The following is a 24,921-nucleotide window of genomic DNA, read 5'->3' as shown; positions in this document are numbered from 1 at the left end:
AGAGAGAGAGAGAGAGAGAGAGAGAGAGAGAGAGAGAGAGAGAGAGATCTTAAACAACAACAACAACACCCCCCCCCAAAAAAGAAACAAAAAGAAAACACAGCAGAACAAACCTAAGCATGGTTAAATTAAAATTCACCATCTTAAGGAACAAAAAAAAATCAAAAGCTTCCCAGTTTACTTTATATCTGTGCATCGTTAACATAGTCCACATAGGTTAATATCCTTACACTTATCTGGAAACTGAGCCTTTGAGTTTTGTAAGATATAGTAAACAACTGAAAGAATCTGTCAGTCAGACACACACACACACACACACACAACCTCATTTTCTTGCTATTTATGAAAAATTCTACCTGAAATGCTTTAAATAACTAGCTCTATTTGTCTGTTTATCCAGGAGCTAAAATTGGCTCACAAGAGGCCTTTTACCTGTATGCTTGTGGACCCAACTATACATCCATAATGCCGTGTAAATATGGCAAGCCAGAGATTGACTACTCCAAATACATTAATAAAGAAATTTTGAGATGTGATGAAATCAGAGACCTTTTTATGACCAAGAAAGATGTGGATGTTGGTCTCTTAATTGTAAGTTTTAGTTTCATAAGTTTTAACATTGTAGTAGGTTTATGTAGATATATTCATTGGAATGTATAATTAGCAGTGAATTAGATTCTTAAAGTTTTTAATTTTGTAATTTTCTTAGAATGTGGAGTTTTTTCTAAAATTGTGAAACACTTTAATCTCCTGTTAAACTTGTTTCATGCTTTAAGTGTATGTATTCTTATTTGTTTGAAACTATGCTTATCTAGCAATTTTATCAGCTAAGTTTATACCTAATAATCTTTCAGGAAAATGTTCATGATACATTGAAGATATAGCACTTTCAGCTTGACATAGTCTTTTAAAAAAATCACACATTATATCTCTTTTTATACTTAGAAATAAATACAAAGGTTCACTTATAATATTAGTTATAATTGTGTGTATTAAGGGACCATGAGGTGGTTCCGTGGATAAAAAGGTTTGTTGTAGAAGCCTGATCTTGTGTGTGTGACCTCAGCTTGAACCCTGGAACCCATGTAAAGCTAGAAGGAAAACCACATGTTTGTTGTAACATGTATGTGTATATATATATACACACACACACACAAATTAAAATTTAATAACATATATTCAGGATTTAGATAATGTATTCATTAATATCAGTATAAAGTAGGTATTTTCCCTTCAAAGTATTGCTATTTGTTCCCTATTGCTTTTTTGCATCATTCTTTAATTTTGCTCTACCAGTGCACAGTTCAGGAGCTACCGGTGGATATTCTTGTTACTAGCACCAGTCAGCTATACTGGACTGTAGATAAGACATGTGCTGTGCTTAATGAGACTACTTAAATTTCTATGGCGTCTTATAAGTGTCCAAATCCTAGGATTCTCTTTTACTTCTGTGAGGAGTAGATCAGAGAAGTTTGACATAGACCAGTGTTGGTTGAAACTACCATCTGTGAAAGGAAAATTTGACTTAATTTTGTTTACTTATCCTGACAGTGTGGAACTTAGTTCTAATGGAAGAAAAATCTATTCAGAGACACTCCCTTTTAAAATTGAAAATAGATTCTTCTCTTATACAACACATCCCAACCAGTTTCCTCTCCTTCCACTCCTGCTAATGACCCCTCATCTTTTCTCTCCCCCAGATCCACTCCCTGTTTGTTCCTGTTCAAAAAAGAGTAGGCTTGAAAGAGACAGCAGCCAAAGAGGACAAAGCAAAATATAATAAGACAAGACAAATGCCCACATATCAAGGCTGGCAAAGATAACCCAGTAGGAGGAAAAGAGTCTTAGGAGCAGACAGGAGAGTCAGAGATACTCCCTCTCCTACTGTTAGAACTGCCACAAAAAATGTCAAACTAACAACCTTAATATATACACAGAAGACCTGGTACAGACCCATGCAGTCCCTGTGCTTGAGATTTTGGTCTCTGTGAGCCCTGCTTAGTTGATTCAGTGGGCCATGCTCTAGTGTCCTCCAATAACCTCTGACTCCTACGTTCTTTAACTCCCTCAGAGACACATTTAACTAATTAGACAGTCTATGAGAAAATGCAAAACAAAAACTTGGGGTAAATTAGCCCAGAGTCCTCGTATTTTTAAGAATTTCGAATAGTGCCAAAAATAAGCTGAGCTTGGCAGAAGACTTAGCTTTCCTCTATTAAATATATAAAGTCTTATCCATGTGAGTTTGATTATAGTACTAATAAGGCATTCTCTGAATAATGAAAAGAAGGCTTAGCTATAGCTAATAGTATTTATATTTTAATTTCATGTTTATTCTGGATGTATCAAAGCAGAATCCTCAGCTATGCTTCATGTTATTGATCACCGCTTGATTAGCTAGTCATTTCCATTGTGGGAGACGCTGTTCCTCTCTGTCCATCTTTGTTTAGTGTAGTGGCTATCTTTTAAAAAATAAAAATAAAAATTAGCTAAGTGCCTCTTATATTGAAACATTTGCTAGTTGATAGGTAACATTTTTAAACTTTGTTTTGTCTCTAAATGAAAATGTCTGTGTTTTAGGAAAGTCTTTCAGTTGTTTATACAACCTACTGTCCTGCTCAGTACACCATCTATGAACCTGTGATTCGACTCAAGGGCCAAGTGAAAACTCAGCTCTCTCAAAGACCCTTCAGCTCAAAGGAAGCCCAGAGTATCTTGCTAGAACCTTCTCAGCTCAAAAGTCTCCAACCTACAGAACGTAAAACCATCCAAGGCATTCTGCATGAGATTGGTGGGGCTGGTGTATTTGTTTTTCTCTTTGCTAGGGTAAGAATCATGATTATAGTTTTGTCTGAACAGAAGCTTCATCTCTTTTATTGATAAATTGTAAGGCTTTGTATAGAGAACCAAAAAAAGCTATACTCAACTATGTAAAACTGTAAGACAAAAATTATCACATATTATAGTTGATACCAAGCTTTCGTCTAGGGATAAAAAGGATTTATTTTAATTTTTGGAGATTTTAGAAGTTTTCTATTATCACACAAGTGTAATTTGAACAAGTAAATGTTAAATATGTGAGATTTTAAATTGCCTTTGGAAAGGAAAATACATATAATACTAATGACATGAAAGAAATTTTTTAAAAAAGAAATGGTTTCTAAATGATATATCTATTTTAATTACGTATATATGTTTGTGTGTGTACACATAATATATGTATATAATGGTAGAAGGTAGCTGTGTGTCACCTGACTTGAGTGCTGGGAACCAAACTCAAGTCCTCTGGAAAAGCAGCAAGCTCCCTTAACCATTGAGTCATCTCTTTAGATCCAATATATGTTTTCTTTTTTAAAAAATACTTTGACTGTTTATAAGCATCATTTAAAAATAAACCATTTATTTGTCTTCTCTCTTTAGCTAATCACAGGCAGGAAGAATATCTTTCCTGATAGAGAATGGGCAGTCCATAGTTTAATACTTTCTATTTTAAGGTTTGCTGAAAAAAGCAATCTGGACATAAATAACCTTGTTTTGCTACATGGAATTTCTACTTCCTCAGGTCTATATCCCTGTTTAAAGCAATGTTGATCTTCCTTTATCCTTAGAATGCCATTTTATTTTATCCCTAAGCATACTTCTAAAACATCAGATTTCCACAGTAAGTTCTTAAGGAGCTCACTTCCTTTAATGAGGCCACCTTTGATCTAATTTTGCAACAAAGGGTGTACCAGCATTTGTTCTTGTTAAAGTTTTAATAAAAGTCTTCCTAGCACCTTATCTAGCCTAGTGTTTCCTGTCCTGTCATTCATCCTCCTACTGTTTTTCCCCAGCTAGTATTTAGGTGAATAGAGTTTCGTGATCTCTTTTCACATTATAGTTTCAAAATGTGTGCCCTTGGTTTTTTCTATTTTATCCAGGTAGTAAACATAATTGGATCCTAGAAAAAAAAACATTTCATTTCTACTGTGCATACATTTATGATCTTTCTAGTAGACTTTTAAAGTATGTTTTCACATTTAAAATTTAAAATGTGTTAAGTATTCTTCTACTTCCTATAAAGATAAAATGTATTTTTCCTAAAAGCCTTATATAAACAGTCTGTCTTTTAAGCCTAATTTCCTGCCAAACAAAAATGTGAACTGTTAGGTGTTCCAGTGTAGGCCTGTGCCTTCCTAGATGTGCCCTGTGCCAATTTCCCATATCCCTGTGTTCCCCATATCCAGGCAGAGCCTGCCTTCCTCTTCAGGCTGCCTTCCTCTTCAGTGCTGCCTCCCTTAAACCAATAGACGAGTCAGAAGTGGGTGCTGTGCCAGATCCTGAATGTATGTGCAATAGAAATCTAAATCCCGTCTTTTGACTTTTATTAGAATAATCATGCCTGGCTCTTATAAGTCAGAGGTATCAGAGGCATTGGTTGAACTATGCTACTAGGCACAAGCTGTGGTTCTTGTTTTTGCCTTTATCTTTGTGCTTTACAGGAGCCCTCACTGGTCCATTGTACCCTTTGCTTCTTTATGTCTCCCATAACATGTTGTTGTTGAGTCTGCTTCTTTTTTAAAAAACTTTTATTCTTTCATACTTTATATCCCGATTGCAGTTTCCCTCCCTCCACTTCTCTAAGTCCCTACTGTCTCCCTCAGATCAATTACACCTCTATTTCCCTTAAAAAGGGGGGGGAGGCTCCCAGAGATATCCACTGAGCATGGCCTAACCAGATACAATAAGTCTAGGCACAAACCCTCATATTATAGCTGAACATGGTACCATGAGAACGCGGACCACAGAATCAACTAAGCAGGACTCATAGGGATTCATAGAAACTGAAGTGACAAACACAGACCCTGTATGGCTCTGAACGAGGTCTTCCATATATACCTTATGGTTATGTACTTTGGTGTTCCTGTGGGACTGTCAGTAATGGGAATTGGGGGGGGGGGTTTCTATGACTCTTTGCCTGCACTTGAGCCTGTTTCTTGATTGACCATGTAAAACTCAAATTCTGTGATCTCATTTCAGATTAATAGGTATAAGATGCTAGTGATCTCTCAAACTGTCAGTGTTATCTGTGTCCATTTTAGTATATTTGAGAGATTTAAAAAGAATGAAGTTTATAATTTTCAGTTTTGCTTATCTATAATTTAAAATATTTAACATTTAATAATTAATATTGAAATACAAATACATTAAAGTGTAGGAATTAAAAATAGCTAGATATAACATTATTATAGATAATCACATACATTAAATTTTTACTGTTAACAGACTAAGAAAAACATCTACTTTTTGTTTTCAGGTTGTTGAACTTAGTAGCTGTGAAGAAACTCAAGCATTAGCATTGCGTGTTGTTTTGTCTCTAATTAAGTACAGCCAACAGAGAACACATGAATTGGAAAATTGTAATGGACTTTCTATGATTCACCAAGTGTTGGTCAAACAGAAATGCATTGTTGGCTTTCACATTTTGAAGGTATTACCTCACAAAATTTGTTCTTGTTGTTTCTATGCAGTGACACCTTTTATCAAAATTTTCCGTAATCATTTTATGCTGCTAGTAAATGAAAGAAACTAATGTATATGTATTCAATCCATGGTCCTCCTCTGATTCTTTCTTTTTTCTAAGTATTTTAGAAAGGAAGAAAATAAACCACAAGAATTTTGGGTCTAAATCAACACAGATTCCATGGCAAGCCCTTTCTTCTGTGGGCTAATGAACTTGTTTATCTCACTCTCACACTTAAAGTCCCCCCTACCCCCAGGATGTATTACTGCAGTCAGTCCGTGTTGTTACAGTTAGAATTTGTTCTTGTTGTTTGTCATGTTTGTATGTATGCACTTGTTAGTGCGGATGTGTGCATGTGAGTGCACAGACAGGTGTGTGTATGTGTGTGTTCACAGAGGGCAGAGGTTGATATCAGGTGCCTTTCTCTAGCTCTCCAACTTAATTTCTGAGATAGGGCTCTCATACTGAATCTGAAGTTCATCTTGGCTAAATTTTCTGGTTTCCGCCCTGCCTTAGTGCTGTTACAGGTATGCATAGCTACATCTAACTCTTAGGAGAGTTTTCAAACTCTCATTCTTGTGAGGCAGATGTTTTAGCAATTGAGCCATTTCCCAACTCTGAAAATTTTTTATATAATATTTTATTTCTTATTTGAGAATTTCATACATGTACATAAAATACTTTGGTCAGATCCACTTCCTACTTCTCTTTTCCAGCTCTCCTGGACCCCTCCCCAACAAGACTGCCTCCCAACTTCGTATCTTCTTGTTCTTTTTTTTCCTTTTTCTTTTTTATATTTTCTTATTAGAAATAAATTCCCTTCTTATAGAATATATCCTGATCACAGTTCCTCCTCCTCCCTGTTCCCCTTCATCCTCTGTCCTTCAGATACACTCCCTTTCTCTCATAAGAAAAAAAAACAAGTTTCTAAGAGATAACAACCAAACATGACAAAATGAAATATAATAAGATAAAGCAAAGCACTGTCATATTGAAGTTGTACACGGCAGCGCAACAGGAGGAAAAGAGTCTCAGAAGCACGCATAAGAGACAGAGACATACTCGCTCTCACAGTTAGAAGTCCATAGAAATACTAAACTAATAGCTATAACAGGTACACAGAGGAAATGGTGGAGACCCATGTAGGCGCTCTGCTTGCTGCTCTAGTCTCTTGAGCTTATATGCACTTTATTTTCAAAAGGCCTTATTCTCGTGGTATCCTCCATCCCCTCTGGCTCTTAACTCTTTCAACCTTTCCCTCAGGAGATTTCTGCATCCCCCACCCCCCGCCCCTGTCTCCTCCTCTGTACCTAACATCTCTGAGTTTATGGATTATAATTTGGTTATTATTTACTTAATGACTAATATCCCCTTATAAGTGAAAACATACCATATTTATCTTTCTTGATCTGATTTACCTCACTCAATGATTTTTTTCTAATTTCATCCATCTGCCTGCAGATTTCAGGATATAATTTTTTTGACAGCTGAGTAATACTCAATTGTGTAAATATACCACAATTTCTTTATCCATTCTCCTGTAAGGGCCATCTAAGTTGTTTCCAGTTTCTGGCTATTACGAATAAAGCCAAAGTGAGCATAGTTGAGCAAGTGTGTTTGTGGTAGGATGAAGTGTCCTTTGGGTATATGCCCAAGAGCAGTATAGCCGGGTGTTGAGGGAAATTGATTTATAACTTTCTGAGTAACTGCCATATTGATTTCCATAGTTTTTGCACTCTCACCAGCAATGGAGGAGTGTTTCTCTTGCTCCACATCCTCACCAGCAAGAACTGGCATGTGTGTTATTCTGACAGGTGGAGGATGGAATCTCAAAGTAGTTTTGATTTACATCTTACTAATGGCTAAGGATGTTGAACATTTCTTTAAGTGTCTTTCAGCCACTTAAGATTCCTCTATTGAGAATTCTGTTTAGATCTTTTCCCCATTTTTAATTGAATTATTTGTTATTTTGATATTGAGTTTCTTATATATATTGGATATGGAGTTAGTAAAAAATCTTTTCCCAATCTTTAGGCTGATGCTTTGTCCAAATGATGTGTCCTTTGCCATGCAGAAGCTTTTCAGATTCACAAGGTCCCACTTACTAATTGTTGATCTTAGTGGTTGCACTATTGGTGTTCTACTCAGGAAGTAGTTTCCTATTCTATTGCGTTGGAAGATACTTCCCACTTTCTCTTCTATCAGGTTTAGTGTATCTGATTTTATGTTGAGGTCTTTGATCTACATGGCCTTGAGTTTTGTACAGGATTATAAATATGGATCTATTTGTGTTTTTCTACATGCAGACATTTAGTTAGACCAGCATCATTTGTTGAAGATGCTTTTTCCCTGTGTATATTTCTGAATTCTTTATCAAAAATCAGATGCCCTTATGTGTGTGGATTTATTACTGGGTCTTCAGTTCAGTTCTTTTGACCAGCATGTCTAGTTTTTTGCCAATGCCATGTGGCTTTTTATTACTATTGCTTGTAGTACAATTTGAAATTGGGAATGATAGGACATCCAGCATTTCTTTTATTATACAGGATTGTTTTAGCTCCTTCTGGGCTTTTTGTTTTTCCATATGAAGTTGAGAATTGTCCCTTCAAGATTTGTGAAAAATTTATTGGAATTTTGATGGCAATTGCATTGACTCTGAATTGCTTTTGGAAGGATGGCCATTTTTACTATGCTAATTCTACTGATTCATGAGCATGAAAGATCTTTTCATCTTCTGATATCTTCTTCAGTTTCTTTCTTCAGAGGCTTTTTTTTTATCATACAAGTTTTTTATCATACAAGTTTTGTCATACAAGTCTTTTACTTGTTTTGGTTACACTTACTCCAAGATATTTTATATTATTTGAGGCTATTGTGAAAGGTGTTTTTCCCTGATTTCTTTCTCAGTCCATTTGTTATTTGTATAGGAGGGCTACTGATATTTTATTTTCAAATTAATCTTGTATCCAGCCACTTTGCTGAAAGTGTTTACCAGCTGTAGGAGTTTCCTGGTAGAATTTTTGGGGTCACTTATCTGTATTATCATATCATCTACAAATAACAATACTTTGACTTTTTTCTTTCCAATTTCTATCGCCTTGTTCTCCTTCAGTTGTCTTATTGCTCTAGCTAAATTTTAGGTGCTATATTGAACATATATGGAGAAAGTAGATACCTGTATCTCTCCACTGATTTCAGTGGAATTGCTTTGAGTTTCTTTCCATTTAATTTGATGTTGCTATCAGCTTGCTGTATATTGCCTTTCTTATATTTAGGTATGTCCCTTGTATCTCTGATTTCTCCAGGACTTTTATTATGAAAGAGAGTTGGATTTTGTTAAAGGCCTTTTCTACATCTTATGAGATTGATCATGTGTTTTTTTTTTATTCAATGTGTTTGTATGGTGAATTATATTTACTGATTTTTTTGTATATTGAACCATCTCTGCATCTCTGGGAAGAGGCCTATTTGATCATGATAGATGATATTTTTGATGTGTTCTTGAATTCGGTTTGCAAGTATTTTATTGAATATTTTTGTATCTATGTTCTTAAGAGAAGCTGGTCTGTAATTTTCTTTCTTTGTTGAGTCTTTATGTGGTTTGGGTGTCAGAATAACTGTAGCCTCATAAAATGATTGAGCAATGTTCCTTCTGTTTCTATTTAGTGGAGTAATTTGAGGAGTACTAATGTTAACTCTTCTTTGAAAGTCTGATAAAATTCTGTAGTTCTGGGCTTCTTTTGGTTGGTGTTTGATAACTGCTTTTATTTCACTCTGGGTTATAGGTATATTTAAATAGTTTATCTGATCTTGATTTAACTTTCGTAAGTGGTACCTATTGAGAAAATTATCTTTTTCTTTCTTTTAGATTTTAAAATTTGGTGGGATATAGGACATTTAAATTATGTTTTTATGTTCTTAGGAGTCTCTTGATTTCCTGAGTGTTTGTTGTTATGCTTCTGATTTTGATAGTTTAGATAATCTCTCTCTACCTTTTAGTTAGTTTGGATAAGGGTTTGTCTATCTTGTTGGGTTTTTTTTTTTCTTCAAGGAACCAACTCTGTATTGATTCTTTGTATTGCTCTCTTTGTTTCTATTTTATTGATTTTAGCTTTCAGTTTGATTATTTTTTTGCTGTCTACTCCTTGTGAGTGTTATTACTTCTTTTTGTTTTAAGAGTTTTCAGGTGTTCTGCCTAGTTGTTAGCGTAAGTTTTCCTCATTTTTTTATGTTGGCATTTAGTTTTAGCACCACTTTTTGTTACATCAGTTTGGGTGTGCTGTGTTTCATTGAATTCTAGAAAGTCTTTAATTTCTTTCATTATTTTTGTCTTGATATATTTTTCATTCAGTAGAGAGTTGTTCAGTTTCCATGAGTTTGTAAGCTTTCTGTTGATTCTGTTGTTGATACACAGCTTTAATACACAGTGGTCTGATATGATGCAGAGTGTTACTTTTCTTGTATCTGTTGAGTCTTGCTTTGTGTCTGAGTATAGTAAATTTTGGAAAAAGTTCCATAAGGTGGTAAGAAGAAGGTATATTCTTTGAGATTGGGGAGAATAGTCTGTAAATATCTCCTAGGTTTATTTGGTTTATAACATTGGTTAACTCCAGTATTTCTCTATTTAGGTTTTGTCTAGATGATTTGTCCACTAGTAAGAGTTAGATTTCTAAGTCTCTCACTGTCAGGGAGTGAGGGTCAATGTATGACTCACATGTAGTAGTGTTTCTTTTATACACTTGGGTACCCTGTGTTTAGGGCATAGATTTTAAATTGAAATATCATCTTGGTGACACCTTCCCTTTGATGAGTATGTAGTGTCTTTCCATATCTCTTTTGATTAATTTTGGTTTTACATCGTTTTGTTAGATGTTAAAATGGCTAAACCAGTTCACTTTTTAGGTCCATTTATTTGGAATATATTTTTTCCAACCCTTTACCCTGAGATGTTGTCTATCCTTGATGCTGAGGTGTGTTTTTGTATCCATTCTGTTAGTCCTGGTCTTTTGATTAGGGAAGTGAGAGCCTTCATGTTGAGAGTTATCAATCACCAGTGATTGTTGATTTCTGTTATTTTGTTGTTGTTAGTGGTAGTGGTATTGGTGATGACAGTGGTGGAGGTGGAGGAGGTGGTGGTAGTGTGTGTGCATATTTACTTCTATTGATTTTACTGATGTGAGATTATTTCTTGTGTTTTCATGTGTGAAGTTAAAATCCTTAGGTTGGAGTTTTCCTTCTACCATCTTTTGTAGGGCTTGATATATAGATAGGTATTGTTTAAATTTGACTTTATCATGGAATGTCTTATTTTCTCCATTTATGATGATGGTGATTGAAAGTTTTGCCTGGGTATAGTAGTCTGGGCTGGCATCTGTGGTCTCTTAGAGTCTGTAACACACCTGTCCAAACCCTTCTGCCTTTTAGAATCTCCATTGAGAAGCTAGATGTAACTCTAAAAGGTCTTATATTCTTTCCTTCCTGTCTTCTTTGGTATTCTCTGAGTCTTGGGAGCAGGGAGGTAGATACAGATATCTATTCAGGACTGAACATTCATGTTCTCTTGTTCTTATCACTGCGTTAAGCACTGCAAAAGCAATCTTCTCTGATCGAGACTGAAACAACACAGATCTATGGGTATAAACATAAGTAGTTAGAAGACAGTTTGATAACATGATTATTTAGCAAAATAATAGTATATTCCTCCTATGATCTGTAACCTCCTGCATTTTGAACAGATTTGTAATACAGGCATGAGTTTCCCTCCTTTGGAGTAGGCATGCCCTCTTGTGGTCTGGAAGGCAACTGCACTCATGTATACACCTACACACATAGAACAAACTAAATAAAAATAAATAATCCTTAAAACCCAAGGACTAAATTCACCTGTATCAATCCTGGCTTCTAGAATGTTACACAAAAGAGCATTATAGTCATTTATACCTCACAAGGTTATCTGGAGGATTAAACAGTCTAAACTAACAGATTAACATTCTCTTCAGCTCTAAATGTAGTGGTTTATATTCTTTCTACATTTTCCCATGCCATAGGGATAGCAACAGAAGCATAGAGAGATAAAAAGCTGTTACAGAGTCACCCATTAGTAAGTGCTGGAATATGAACTCAAAGCAACGAGGATAAGTCAAGAGCTAGAAGTTTGGTCAGTATCTATAATATATGTAAATACCCTGGGTTCCATCCCTAGCACTGCAAAAATTAAAAATCTAAATGAGTTGTAGGTGTTTTACCCTGTGTTTGAAATAAAATAATCATAAATGTTTGAAAACTTATGATTTACAACTAAGTTGAATTGTTTTATAACACAAATATTTGGAGAAATGTTTAATTCCTTTCAAGTTTTTCTTTGAATTTGAATTTTTATGACTGCTGAGATAAAAAGTTTGACAATTCTGGTGAGCATCATAGATTTGGTTAATTAGTTATTACTGCATTTTACATTAATGCTAATTTTCTATAGACCCTTCTTGAAGGTTGCTGTGGAGAAGAAGTTATCCACATCAGTGAACATGGAGAGTTCAAGTTGGATGTTGAGTCTCATGCTGTAATCCAAGATGTTAAACTGCTGCAGGGACTATTGCTTGACTGGAAGATATGGAATAAGGCAGAGGCATGTACTATATTCTTTTATTTCATCTGTGTATTGTAGTTAAATACATACAGCATTCGGTTTGCTTACCATGATCACTTTAAGTACCTTATTCAGAAGCATTACTTGTATTCAGATGTTACATAGCCATCATCACCAATATTCACCTCCACAGTTTCCATATTATAAAGGCACAGTTCTATACCCACCAGACCTTTTCCTCTTCCTGTCCTCACAACTGCCGTGGTAGCTTGGGGTCTGTGATGCTAACTACTCTAAGTATCTCATATAAATAGAATCATATAATATTTGTTTCTTTATGATTATATTAGTATAATGCCTGCTGGATTCATTCATGATGTCTTTTTTTTTTTACTCTTCTGAGTTTGAGGAATATTGTAGTGTGGGTGTATGCTATAGTGTCCTGGGGTTGTCACCCTGAAAGGACATTTAAATATAATCACCTAAGTAAACATTTTTAAAATGACATGAAATAGGGAAGAGATGAGGTGCATCTAGAAGGAGTTAGTGGAGGAGTGTGAATATGATCAAAATACATTAAATGCATGTATGAAAGTATTAAATAATTCATGAAAATATTTTTAAAAATCACTAATCATTCTGGAAGAAAGGATAATTTTGCTACTTCAGTGTAATGTTAATTTTAAATCCAGAAGTGTGTTTCCTGTGTAAAGCTTTGAACTTCCTGAGGTAATAATGAGCTGAATGGAAAAAATTTTAAGACTTGCTTTCCACCCCCACACCAACAAACTCAATCTTTGAAATAGAATATGCACAGTGTGTTAAGTAGTCATGTTTCTAGCCTTCTAAGAGGCCCACATCATGTATTCATAACTGTGTGCTAATTGGTGCGTGTTTATTTTCTCAGCAAGGTGTGTGGGAGACTCTGCTAGCAGCTTTGGAAGTCCTCATCCGGGTAGATCACCAGCAGCAGCAGTTTAATATTAAGCAGTTGCTGAATGCCCACGTAGTTCACCATTTCCTACTGACGTGTCAGGTTTTACAGGTACTTTTCATGTAGCTTCTCTACAGGGATATCTTCTGCAGTTGCTTCTATTTAATAACCTACTGCTGTGCACATCAGAATTTCATAAGCCTATCAATGGGAATTTTTTCTGTCTTTTATCTTACCTACTCTGTACATGTGTTTTCTTTCAGCTCTTGCCTCCTGATCTTTATCTATACTGTCATCTTCTCTAACTCAAACTACAAAAGAATAGCTACTAAATTTCTGCATGTTTCTTTGTACTGGAATATAATAATTTTGTGGTTTCCTGAACATCAACTGTTAGTGATTCGTAACTTACTATATAGTCTTTAAATAACAACTTACACATATGTGTGCTTTTAATAAATAAAACATAGTATAGTTTTTTTTATATGTTAATTAGCAACATGGATATATACCTTAAATACTATGTTAAAAAGTGACACTAACTTACATACTATGTCTGTGCTGTGATCTGCCTTTACAAATGTCCTTTTATCTGCTTGGTTGGTATATTGGACTATTCCGAAGGTTTTGTTTTTGTTTTTAGTGTTTGAAACATGTTGATCATGTCAAGTGAGATAAGACCAGACATTCTATGGGATCTTTACTATTTTATGAGGCCAGTACTTTTACTTCTGTAGCCTGATACCTCTACTGTATTGGTGGGTTAAAATCCAGTTAGAATACTATGACAATACGCCAAAGGAGACTGTGTGATCTGATGACTAAATTGTCTCAAAATTAACAACTCCCCTTTAAGTACTCTGATTCAGTAGTCCATAACAATAAACGGAGTGGAGGGACAACTGTGTGTCATATTTGGACATAGGGAGACAGAAGGGAAGGCAGTTTTATATTCTGTGCCCTTAATCAGGAGGTTAATTACTTGCCTCTGAGGAGATGGAGTTGAAGGACATAAACAAGTTATGACAGCTTCTATTTTTAGTAAAGCATGACATCCTACTAAGTTCTATAATCCAAGCAGTTGATCCCACAGTACAAGGAAGCTGGGGACCTGTGTTTGATTATAGTTGTACAGTTATTTGTTTCTTTGTGTGGTTCAAGCTAGTCAAATAGCCATTTAAGCCCATATTCTAGAAGTGAAAGATAAGACCACTGTAATAACCACTGTGAGAAAGGACTTTGTGAGCTGGGGCACAGGATATTGCTGTAACTTGTGTGCTGTATTACAAGAGGTCCATGCAGATCTAGTAACCATAGTGAATAATAGTACTAACAGTGATGCTAGTATTAAAAGAACTAAAGTTTTTATGACTTTATGCACTGAAAAACTTAAGCTTGGAACATTTCTGATTTGGGGCTTTTAGATACTCATCTATAAAGTCTGTACAAATATCTTCCAAATCCAAAAACCTGAAATCTAAAGCTATTCTGGTCTATAGAGTTTTGAATTACAAGATGGTTATCCTGCACAGGGCTTAGTGTCTGAGGTGCTGTTCTAAGAGTTTGTATCATTGGAAAAAAAATTTGCTGTTGTTTTTCAAGATAGGGTTTCTCTGTGGTGTCATTGAATTTGTAAACTGAGCATACATACTAGTGTTAGCATTATTCATATAGCATGGCAATGTTAATCTAAGTATGGGGCCACATTGCACACTTGGGCATGAATTCTACAGTTGTAACTTGGCTCAGTTAACTAAATTAAGAGGGCTAGAATTAAATTGCCGTCACTTGTAATTAATTTTTAATGGCAGGATTACTTGGGCTGAGAAGTAGAACTTCAAATTAATGTTAAATATGGTCAGACTAGAGTAGTAAACCAACAAAATTCTATCTTAAGAATATCAGTGAGATGACTTGGCAGGTAGGGTGCTTGCCATATAGGCCTAATGACCTAACTCTGATCTCTAGAACCTACATTAAAGTGGGAGAGAACCAACTCCACAAAGGTGTCTTCTGACCTCTACATGTGCACCTCCAACACTAATAATGATTTTAAAGGACTATCTTATTTAAATAAAAATATTAGCTGACAGTTCTTTAAATCTAAAAAGATTTTGGCTTTTATTTTTACAGGAACACAGAGAGGGGCAGCTTACATCTATGCCCCGAGAAGTTTGTAGATCATTTGTGAAAATCATTGCAGAAGTCCTTGGTTCTCCTCCAGACTTGGAATTATTGACAGTTATCTTCAATTTCCTGTTAGCAGTACACCCTCCTACTAATACTTACGTTTGTCACAACCCCACAAACTTTTACTTCTCTTTGCACATAGGTGAGTAAGGTCATTGTTAGATTGTAACCATTTCTACTCCTGTCTTTTTCCTGCTGATCCATATTTGTTTTGATATTTACTGAATGGTCTCTCTGTGCTGGAAAAGGCCCTAATTGTATGTTGGGGATAAAAGGCAGTGAGTTACCGGATAAATCCAGAGAATAAACAGAGGTGTGAATGGAGAGCAAAAACGATAATGCAGTTGTGTGTTGATGGTACATTTAAAAAGTCAAGATGGAAAATTTCAGTATGAACCTGAAAAGGATGATTAAACTGAAAGTGTTAGTTAGGGTTCTTGTCATATACTGAAGAGAATTCATAAAAATATAAAACACAGGCCAGAGAGATGACTTAGTGGCTGAGAGCACTTGCTGCCCTTTCAGAGGGCCTTAAGTTCAGATTCCAGCACCTATCTACTACTGCCTATAACTCTAGCTCCAGGGGATCGGATACCTTCTTTTGACCTTTGTAGGTACCAGGTATACATATGAGAGCTAATAAATATACACATAAATTAAAACTTAAAAATCTAATATATAGGCATATGACACAGTTCTTATTCAAGGAATAAACAGGTAAACAGTCTATTTTGGAGTGATCAGAACTACACAGTAAAGCAGAACTGTAAAATGTGAAAGCACAGAAATAATTGTTAAGACAGTTGGAGTTCAAAGAATGTAGAAGCTAATACAGACTAATAGTCAGTCACAAAATCCAAGGTGAGAAATTGTAAAGGGAATACTTATATACTATATTTAATAATATGAAACAGGCCTTATTTGTTTCTCTTTGAAATTTTTGTCAAAATTCATGTTTAATGATTTACTTTTAAAGGTTATTTTTGTTTTACCCTACTTTAAAATTTTTGCTGTCTCAAAACCATTTTGAATTCCAGATGGCAAGATCTTTCAGGAGAAAGTTCAGTCAATCATGTACCTGAGGCATTCTAGTAGCGGAGGGCAATCTGTTCCCAGCCCTGGATTTCTGGTAATAAGCCCGTCTGCCTTTACTGCATCTCCTCCTGAAGGTAATAATAGCAAAGATTAAACTACTGCTCATAGTATTTCAGTTTTGAATGCCCATTGATGTTAAATTGTGCATATTGTAGCAGTATATCATAACAATATCCAGCCCAAAGTATGTTTAAAGAATCCATTTTTATGTGTCAAAACTAATTTGTACACACACACGCATACACATATACAGGACATGAGAGTGAGAGGGGAATGTGGGAGAAGGGACTTTAACCCTCCTTCTAGAAAGATCTACTTGGAAGTTTTGGTAGATAGAAGAGGAGGCAGTCATCCCTTTGAACCACTCTAACAACCTCCTGTCTGTGACACTGCCCAGTTCCCTGTGCTGCTACAGTATTAGCCAGAAATGCAGCAGTTTCTTTGATGGTATCTTCAGTATCTTAGCCTGTGGCTTTTGACTTGAGAAACCCAACTGTGGTTCCCAGCCAGCCAGCTTCACTGCTTTAAATGCTTGCCCTATCATTGCTTGTGTGCACAGAGCTAATTCTCTTTTCTTTCTCCATAAGAATGAATATTTAAGTCTTTAAGCTCATAGTAATAGTAGATTTCCTGGACATGAACTGGCCCTTACTTGTTTCTCATTCCCAGCAGCAGCTGTCCTCCTTATTGTCAGGACATGCTTGTCTTCTACTCTACTGTAAACAGCTATTAAGTCTTGGAGGCAAAGTAGAGCTGCAGGAAAGCAGGACAAGATGTATGGGTGTTAATCTCTAATTGTGTTTATTTTCCAAAGCATTTCAGTTATTCTGTCTGAATCTAATAAACGAGAAAGTGAGAAAGAGCCTTGAACACATTGATTGGCACAGGGGAAAATTTCCTGAACAGAACACCAGTGGCTCAGGCTCTAAGGTCCTCAATTGACAAATGGGACCTCATGAAACAGAAAAGCTTCTGTAAGGCAAAGGACACTGTCAATAGGACAAAATAGCAACCAACAGATTTGGAAAAGATCTTTACCAACCCTACATCCAATGTAGTTTTTTTATGGTCATTTATTATAATATTTTAAGGCTATGTTTTAATTAGTTACATCTAGTATTTTTTAGGAAATGTCTTTTTAAAAATCGTATCATTCTGAAATATTCAAATATAGTCATGCTCCATTTTTTCTAGAGTACTTGAACAATCTTTTAGCAACTTTAGCCTGCCAGGCAAAATCAAGAAATTACTAGGAAAGAGTTCCAAGCTGTGTATCTGTTTTATCTGCACAAAGCTTTGCCTCTAAAATAGTTCTTTCAGAAGCTATTTACTTTATCATAGTTATAAAACTTGAACATGTGTACAAGCACCTGATAATCTCACTCAAACACAGGTGTCTGTATACCTCTTTCTTGTATTCTTGAAGAGCAGTATATATCAGAGCCTGAGAATGTAAATTCTTAGCTATTGGCCTGGTGCTGCTACTCCATTGTTGCTGTTTCACAGCCAAATTTTGGGTAATCTGTACCTATATCCTGTGCTCATAAGGAATTTTTCTGGTCTCCTTAACATAGTGTTATCATGATTAAATTGGAGAGCTATGAAGAAGAGAGGTGATTACTTCTCATTAGTAAGTAACTACAGAAATAGAGGATAAAGGACAGAAATAGTCTGAGGGCCATTTTGTCTAATAGTGACAAGTACCACCTTTTATTAAGCACCTGTTATAGTCCAAGTATTATATCAGGTGTATCACACACATGAGCTCTCTTCATCCTTAAAAACTCCCTGCAGAGTTGATATTTTGAACTCTCATCATACATTTTCAGAAACTACCACTTATATAGTAATTCAATGATTTACCTGCAATTACTAAACTAACAGAACTTTTATTTGAGTTAGTCATGTCTTCTTGCAAAGTGTGAGCTCTTTCCACTTTGTCTTGTTTGTACCTTGTTGCTGGCCTAAGGAAATTAAATTGAACTCCAATTTACCTAATTTCTGAACCATTAATCCTAATGACTTCAGGCTGTGACATCAATACTTTATTTTATTAATGAAACAGGAAAAGACATGTCTTGAAAGCTTAATAAAATATAGTTAAAAGAAAAGTAGTTTTGGCTTATATGAATTTTAAGCATTTTTTGGCTAGGAAAATTATCATTTATAATTCTTGAATAGTGCAAGGCAAGGTGGGCTGTGGCATGGTTGTAACTTGTGTTATAGAAGAGAAGTGGTACTGTTTCATAGGCTTTTAAGTACTATTTTTCTGTCTACATTCACTAGGAACCAGTTCTTCCAATATTGTTCCACAGCTGATGGCCTCCCAGATGGTTCGGTCTAGAAGTCTACCAGCATTTCCTACTTACTCACCATTAATGCGAGCACAAACACTGGCTGGAAGTTTGGGTGTTAGTATTGACAAGTTACAAAATATTGCAGATGCCAACCCAGAGAAACAGAATCCTTTAGGGAGTCCCTACACACTAAAAACAAGCAAAGAGGAAGCATTCATCAGTAGCTGTGAGTCTGCAAAAACTGTATGTGAAATGGAGGCACTTCTTGGAGCCCAGGCCTCTGCCAACGGGGTCTCTAGAGGATCACTGAGGTTTCCCATGGCCAGAGTAGATCACAAAGACTTGAGGACTGAGCCCAGATCAGATGATGACAGTCCTGCGGATGAATCTTCTCCACGTCGACCTGATAACCTCAAGGGCCTGGCCTCGTTCCAGCGAAGTCACAGCACTATTGCAAGCCTTGGGCTAGCGTTTCCCTCTCAGAATGGATCTGCGGTTGCTAGCAGATGGCCAAGTCTTGTTGATAGGAATGCTGATGATTGGGAAAACTTCACCTTTTCTCCTGCTTATGTGGCAAGCTACAACCGAGCCACAAGCACTCCCAGGTACTCATGTTTTCTTGCCTCAGAATCCCTGCACTAGAAATGTCTTCATTATGCCACTTCTGATCATATTACATTAATACCAAGCAGAAAGAGTCCTTCTAATTTACTTCATTGTTAGATAACACTGAATTCTATACTCACCCAAAAGCCAGATAACTCTGTAAGAAAAATCTTTCTTATAGTTTATTAGACAGAAAAATTCTAAGTTCAGAGAAGTCATCAGATTAATGTTTTCAGATTGATTGATAGTGTCTGCAATCCTGAGTGATGAAACTTTCTCTAGTAATGAAATGTTCACTGTGGGACATTTGAAATGCATCAAGAGCAACTGAGAGCCCCAATTGTTTTTTTAAAATATATTTTACTTGTTAATTCTTCGAGAATTTTATACATCTCCAAACACCTTGAAGATACACTCTTCTACTCTTATCTTTATCTGCTCCCCACTTCACGTTCTCTCTCTGTTGTTTTTAATAATCCACCGAGTCCAATTTGTGCTGCATGTATGCTCATGAGTATGTTGGCATCCACTGGAAAGTGGTCAGCCTACCGTGGGCCACACCTTTTAAAGAAACTGACCCTCCCACAGAAGCAATTGGCTGTCCATAGATGCTTAGTTAGGAGTGAAGAATCATAAGCTCCTCCTCCATCCATGCTGGGCTTACCCTGGAGTTGTGCAGGACCTAGATTTTTAACTTCAAATAGTTTAAGTAGTTTAAGTAGCATATGTGACAGTGACTACTGCATTTTAGTATACTCTCTGCTGGAAAAACTTCTATCTTAAAAGGCAGGTTAGTTAATCATGATTAAATTAGGAAACATTTTTAAACATTCTGAGCATTTGTTTTGCCGTGTTAAAGTTGCTACTGATTGCAGCTCCTAGGGTATTGTTCATGTGGCTTTCTTTCTGATGCTGTGTTAGTAAGACTTTTCTGGTTTCTGTCACAGTGTCATTGAAGACTGTTTGATACCAATCTGCTGTGGATTATATGAACTCTTAAGTGGGGTTCTTCTTGTCCTGCCTGATGCTATGCTTGAAGATGTGATGGACAGGATTATTCAAGCAGATATTCTTCTGGTCCTTGTTAACCACTCATCACCTGCTATCCAGCAAGGAGTAATTAAAGTAAGGGCAAAAACTACATAAATGATGTTTTCATCATGAATTTATGTGTGTGTGTGTAATTTAAATTGTTTAGTATATGTTAAGACTTAAAGCATATTTTATATTCAATAATGGTGAACTGTTGGGGTTGGAGAGATGGCATAGTGGTTCAGAGCACTGGGCTGCTCTTATAGGGGACTCAGGTTCAATTCTCAGCACCCAATAGTGGCTCACAATCATCTGTAGTTCCAGTTCAACGGTATCTGCTACCCTTTCCTGGCCTCTGCAGGCACCAGGAACATAATGTGTAGATATACATGCAGATAAGATACCCATATACATAAAATAAATATTAAAATAAAAAATTATTTAAAGTAGCACTCTATAGTTTTGTTATTTCATACTCGCATTTCATGTGTAGTATTCAATTTGATCTTAAGTCTTTCTCATATGCTGATTTATATCAATCAGTTTACCAGTAAAATTATATATGTGTGTGTGTGCGTGTGTGTGTGTGTGTATAAACAGTAAGTCTATTTTACAAAAATTATAAGAATCATGTAGTTTATTGGAATTCTTTCCTGCAGGGTAGTATACATTTTTGAACATTTAAGTCTCAGCTCAGTTATCTTCCTTTTAGAGAGGCCTTCCCTGATTACCGTATCAGATTATTTCCCTCTAGACATATGCTTTGTTTATTCATATATGTATATACTCATATATTGCCACCTTTTATATTTTTAACTTACTTGTGCACTTGTTTTTCATCTCTAATGTGGTCATAAACTACAGCCATCTACATTTGTCCATATGCTGTACAGACTAAGTATGCTGTCAAATAAATGAATGTTAAATATGAATGGCTTCCTTTAGAAAACAAACAAATATTCAAATGCTTTTTGAAAGATTCTTATTTTCCTTAGTTTGTCTGGAGGTAGGTATTGCTTAGTTTCTTGTAGTTCCAGTATAAAATTGCTTTGGAAAATATAAAGAGAGAATAATATAAGACCCTACATTCAGTGCACTTATTTATACTAGAAGAAAGAAATTAATCCTGCTAAGCATGATGTCAGGAATTCTGTGATGAAATGTGCTGTGTGCTGTGTGCTGTGTGCAGTGGCAGTGCTGATGAAGAGGAATGCGAACACAGGGAAATAAGTCATTCTAGGAGAAAGGGAAGAAGGAATCATGTCATGGTTTGTTGTAGACTTAGGTCTTTAAGGAAGGCAGTAAATAGACATGTGTTTGGGAGTCTCCTCTGTCTCCACTGTGAGGACTGACTGAAAAGGATGGAAAAAGGCAAGGTTTACTACAGAACACAACAGTCCTTCAGAGGAGAAACAGCTAACCTCTCAGTATAGCAGCAAACTCAGGAGCTCATGACCTGGACTTATGTAAACCAGAGGACACAGGTTTGAGACTTTTGAAGGAGATATACCATCATATTTATATATGGGGATCAATAATAGAAAAAAAACAAGAGGGTGTTTTGTCTTAAAATCTAGAGGGACGGTTCTATGGTCAATCTAAATTTTAAAAAATGGAAAAGTAGGTTTAGAAAATCAAGTAATTAATTGAGTTTTACATGTGTTGCATTTAATAAGTTAGAAAATAAGGGCTAGAAAGGTGGTTTAGTGGGTAAAAGACATTTACTGTCAAGCCCAACAACATGAGTTTGATCGCTAGAACCTACATAGTAGGAGTGAACCAACTCATTCATGTTGTCCTGTGACTTCCACATGTGCACTGTGACAGCCCCCCTACTCCCCCCACACAAAATAGATAAATGTAAAATATTTCTGTGAATATGTATATCTAGTTTCTGGGATTTCTATTTTTTAAAAGGAGAAAAGGAGAAAAATGAAAGAAGTTTTAAAATGGTGGAAATTTGGCTTGTGCTCAGGATCTCTCAGGAAGTTCTCTGAAAAGGTCGTGTGTGTGTGTGTGTGTGTGTGTGTGTGTGTGCACAGTTCTAAAGGAAAAAAAAAACAGTGCACTGGTTTCTTTCCCTTTGAATTAGACATAACGTTTTACTTACACTCAGTCATGGCTGCCAGTCTACAAAGTCCATCGCTCAGCTTCAGGACACTCTCAAGAAATGAATCTGCAAGAAATCCCCAAGAAAGAGTCACCACTAGCATCACAGAGTTTCCAGTTAATTTCTCTATGCAGGTTACATGGTTTTTAGCTTTCTCTGTATGTGACTGTGTATGTGAATAATAGGTAATAGCTTACAAATATAAGAATTATTTACAATCTGAATTGTATATATTAAATGTTAACATGTAAATGGTCTCAATTTTTTTCTTTAGCTGTTACATGCATACATTAATAGAGCATCAAAAGAACAAAAGGACAAGTTTCTGAAGAACCGTGGCTTTTCCTTGTTAGCCAACCAGTTGTATCTTCATAGGGGAACTCAGGAGTTGTTGGAATGCTTCACTGAAATGTTCTTTGGTCGACCAATTGGCCTGGATGAAGAGTGAGTTCTCTACACCATAATTAAGATCCTTTGTTTTATGTATAAAATTTAGTGATTATTTTGGGTCTCAGAAAAGGTCTGCTATAAATCATTTCCCAGAGGAATTGATTCGTTAGTTACATATGATGTTCTTTCTATTATTACATCTTCCTTTGTACTTTATTCACTAATTAGAAACTGGAAACTAATAACTACAGTAGAAAATGAAAGTGACAGAGAAGATTTGACATATAGTACTAACATGAGAAAACTACCTGAAAGAAAGGTGGCCCTTGTAATCTAAGTGACATGGTATTTGTGACCCATACAAGACTTCCTCAGTCCCTCAGAGCCCTCCCTTGGAATTCCTGGATCTGCTGCTGATCACTTAGATTTGACTTTGGAATAATACTTAAGGATTAACAATATGTGCAAAGATAAAAGAAAAATTCACTGAAACTAACAGTTTGCCACTTTTTTTCTGTTTGATAGAGAAAATATATACATCTTTTGTGTGAAAGACCAATTAAGACCTTGGTGGACTTAAATTATTTACTGTGGTCACTTTATTTATGTGTGTGTATTGCTGGTGATCAAATCCAGGACCTTATGTGTGCATGTATCCACAAAATACTTAAACTGCTGCACCACAGAGGCAAGTCATTTTAGGTCAGGAGTGAGAGATTCGCTCATTTTTGATAGCTATATTTACTAGCTCACTGTCACTAAGATAGTTTGTAAACTAACAGTTTTCCTTTACACTTGTTATAGTTCCACACAGCAGGTATTTTTGAACACAAAACAGCCAATGGATGAATTCAAATGAGTCTACTGAAGTTATGAAGTTGTATACATATTTCACCTGAGTGTTTATGCATTTATCTTAGGTTTTGCCTTATTGTAAACTATAATATTTTTTAAATTTAGAATTCTTTTTCTCAATACTGTTTTTTGATAGTTTCAATATCAGATTTTAAAAAAAGTTTGTAGTGTCAAGCATTTAATCCCAGTTTGTGACTGGCTACTCCTCTCTCGCTTTTCACTGTGTCTTATTTATTATAGATTTGATCTGGAGGAAGTGAAACACATGGACCTGTTCCAGAAGTGGTCTGTCATTCCAGTTCTGGGACTGATAGAGACTTCTCTCTATGACAATATACTCTTGCACAATGCCCTTTTACTTCTTCTGCAAGTTTTAAACTCTTGTTCCAAGGTAGCAGACATGCTATTGGACAATGGTCTACTATATGTGTTATGTAATACAGTAGCAGCCCTGAATGGATTAGAAAAGTAAGTTTTAAACTATTAATTAAAATCTGATAAGATTATTAGAAGGGGAAATAGTTAATGGGATACCTTAAAGAGTTGATTTTTTTGTAATGTTTTCAAAGAATTTCTTTCCCACAGAATTAAATTAACTTGGAGATGGAATGTTTTTCATCACTTTGAATAATGTCTGGTTAAGAATAGGATGCTTATATGACCTGTTTTGCGGTACGTAGAATTGAAGACAATAAGGCTACTCTCTGATGATTATCAAACTTCCACAGTCGTCTCTGTAGTTAAACTCCCACCAGGAAGAGATCAGGAACAGCAGAAGACTCTGTAGCATCTCAGTGAACTCACTTGCTGGTGTATCACTGCCTGCATGATCAGTTTATAACAATAGAGAATATAGTAGCACTGCTAATACAAATTAATTTTGAATAATCAAAGTATACCAGCAAAAGGGTACCTGCCACTTGAGTTAAGAGCTTTGAAAAGTAAAATTTTAATTAGATTTTTTTTTTATTTTTGGTGTCTTCACATCTGATGTATAGTTTACCATTTTTTTACTAGCATACTATTAAAATGTGAATCTTAAGATGCACCATCTTGTTGTATGCCAAAGCACTAAATGTTATCTATATTTTTGCAGAGTGCAGAGCATATCTGTACCCAGTGATTGGGGCAAAGATAGACTTCTTATACTCACTAAGTTCAGCTTTAATTGGGCACTTATTGTTTGTAGGGTTCGTGCATATGAAAACTAGAAACATATTGTTTCCTCAGGACACTTAGATTTGATTGTAGTGCATTGCATAAAATTGGTAAAACTGGGAAGGTATCTATTGGCTTGTTCTGAGAGAAGTTTTTCCAAAAATA

The 24,921-nt window shown here is 35.7% G+C and overlaps 1 protein-coding gene across 2 annotated transcripts in view; it reads left to right on the top strand.

The window, feature by feature from the left end:
- Window positions 1–24,921, top strand: part of Lyst (lysosomal trafficking regulator) — a 161,980-nt gene that overhangs the window by 69,857 nt on the left and 67,202 nt on the right. For both annotated transcript variants that reach the window (XM_028769800.1, XM_028769801.1), the window contains 11 exons: window positions 401–591; window positions 2,581–2,826; window positions 5,297–5,470; window positions 11,979–12,128; window positions 12,997–13,134; window positions 15,157–15,355; window positions 16,251–16,382; window positions 18,595–19,210; window positions 20,159–20,336; window positions 22,628–22,797; window positions 23,839–24,066. In XM_028769800.1, coding sequence (XP_028625633.1) covers window positions 401–591; window positions 2,581–2,826; window positions 5,297–5,470; window positions 11,979–12,128; window positions 12,997–13,134; window positions 15,157–15,355; window positions 16,251–16,382; window positions 18,595–19,210; window positions 20,159–20,336; window positions 22,628–22,797; window positions 23,839–24,066 — 2,422 coding nt within the window. The remainder of the gene's footprint in view (window positions 1–400; window positions 592–2,580; window positions 2,827–5,296; window positions 5,471–11,978; window positions 12,129–12,996; window positions 13,135–15,156; window positions 15,356–16,250; window positions 16,383–18,594; window positions 19,211–20,158; window positions 20,337–22,627; window positions 22,798–23,838; window positions 24,067–24,921) is intronic.

This window comes from Grammomys surdaster, unplaced genomic scaffold (assembly GCF_004785775.1).
Source record: "Grammomys surdaster isolate TR1022 unplaced genomic scaffold, NIH_TR_1.0 194, whole genome shotgun sequence".
In the NCBI taxonomy this organism is placed as follows: Eukaryota; Metazoa; Chordata; class Mammalia; order Rodentia; family Muridae; genus Grammomys; species Grammomys surdaster.
The sequence above is the reverse complement of the archived record's forward strand: the minus strand, read 5'-3'. Positions and strand labels throughout refer to the sequence as shown.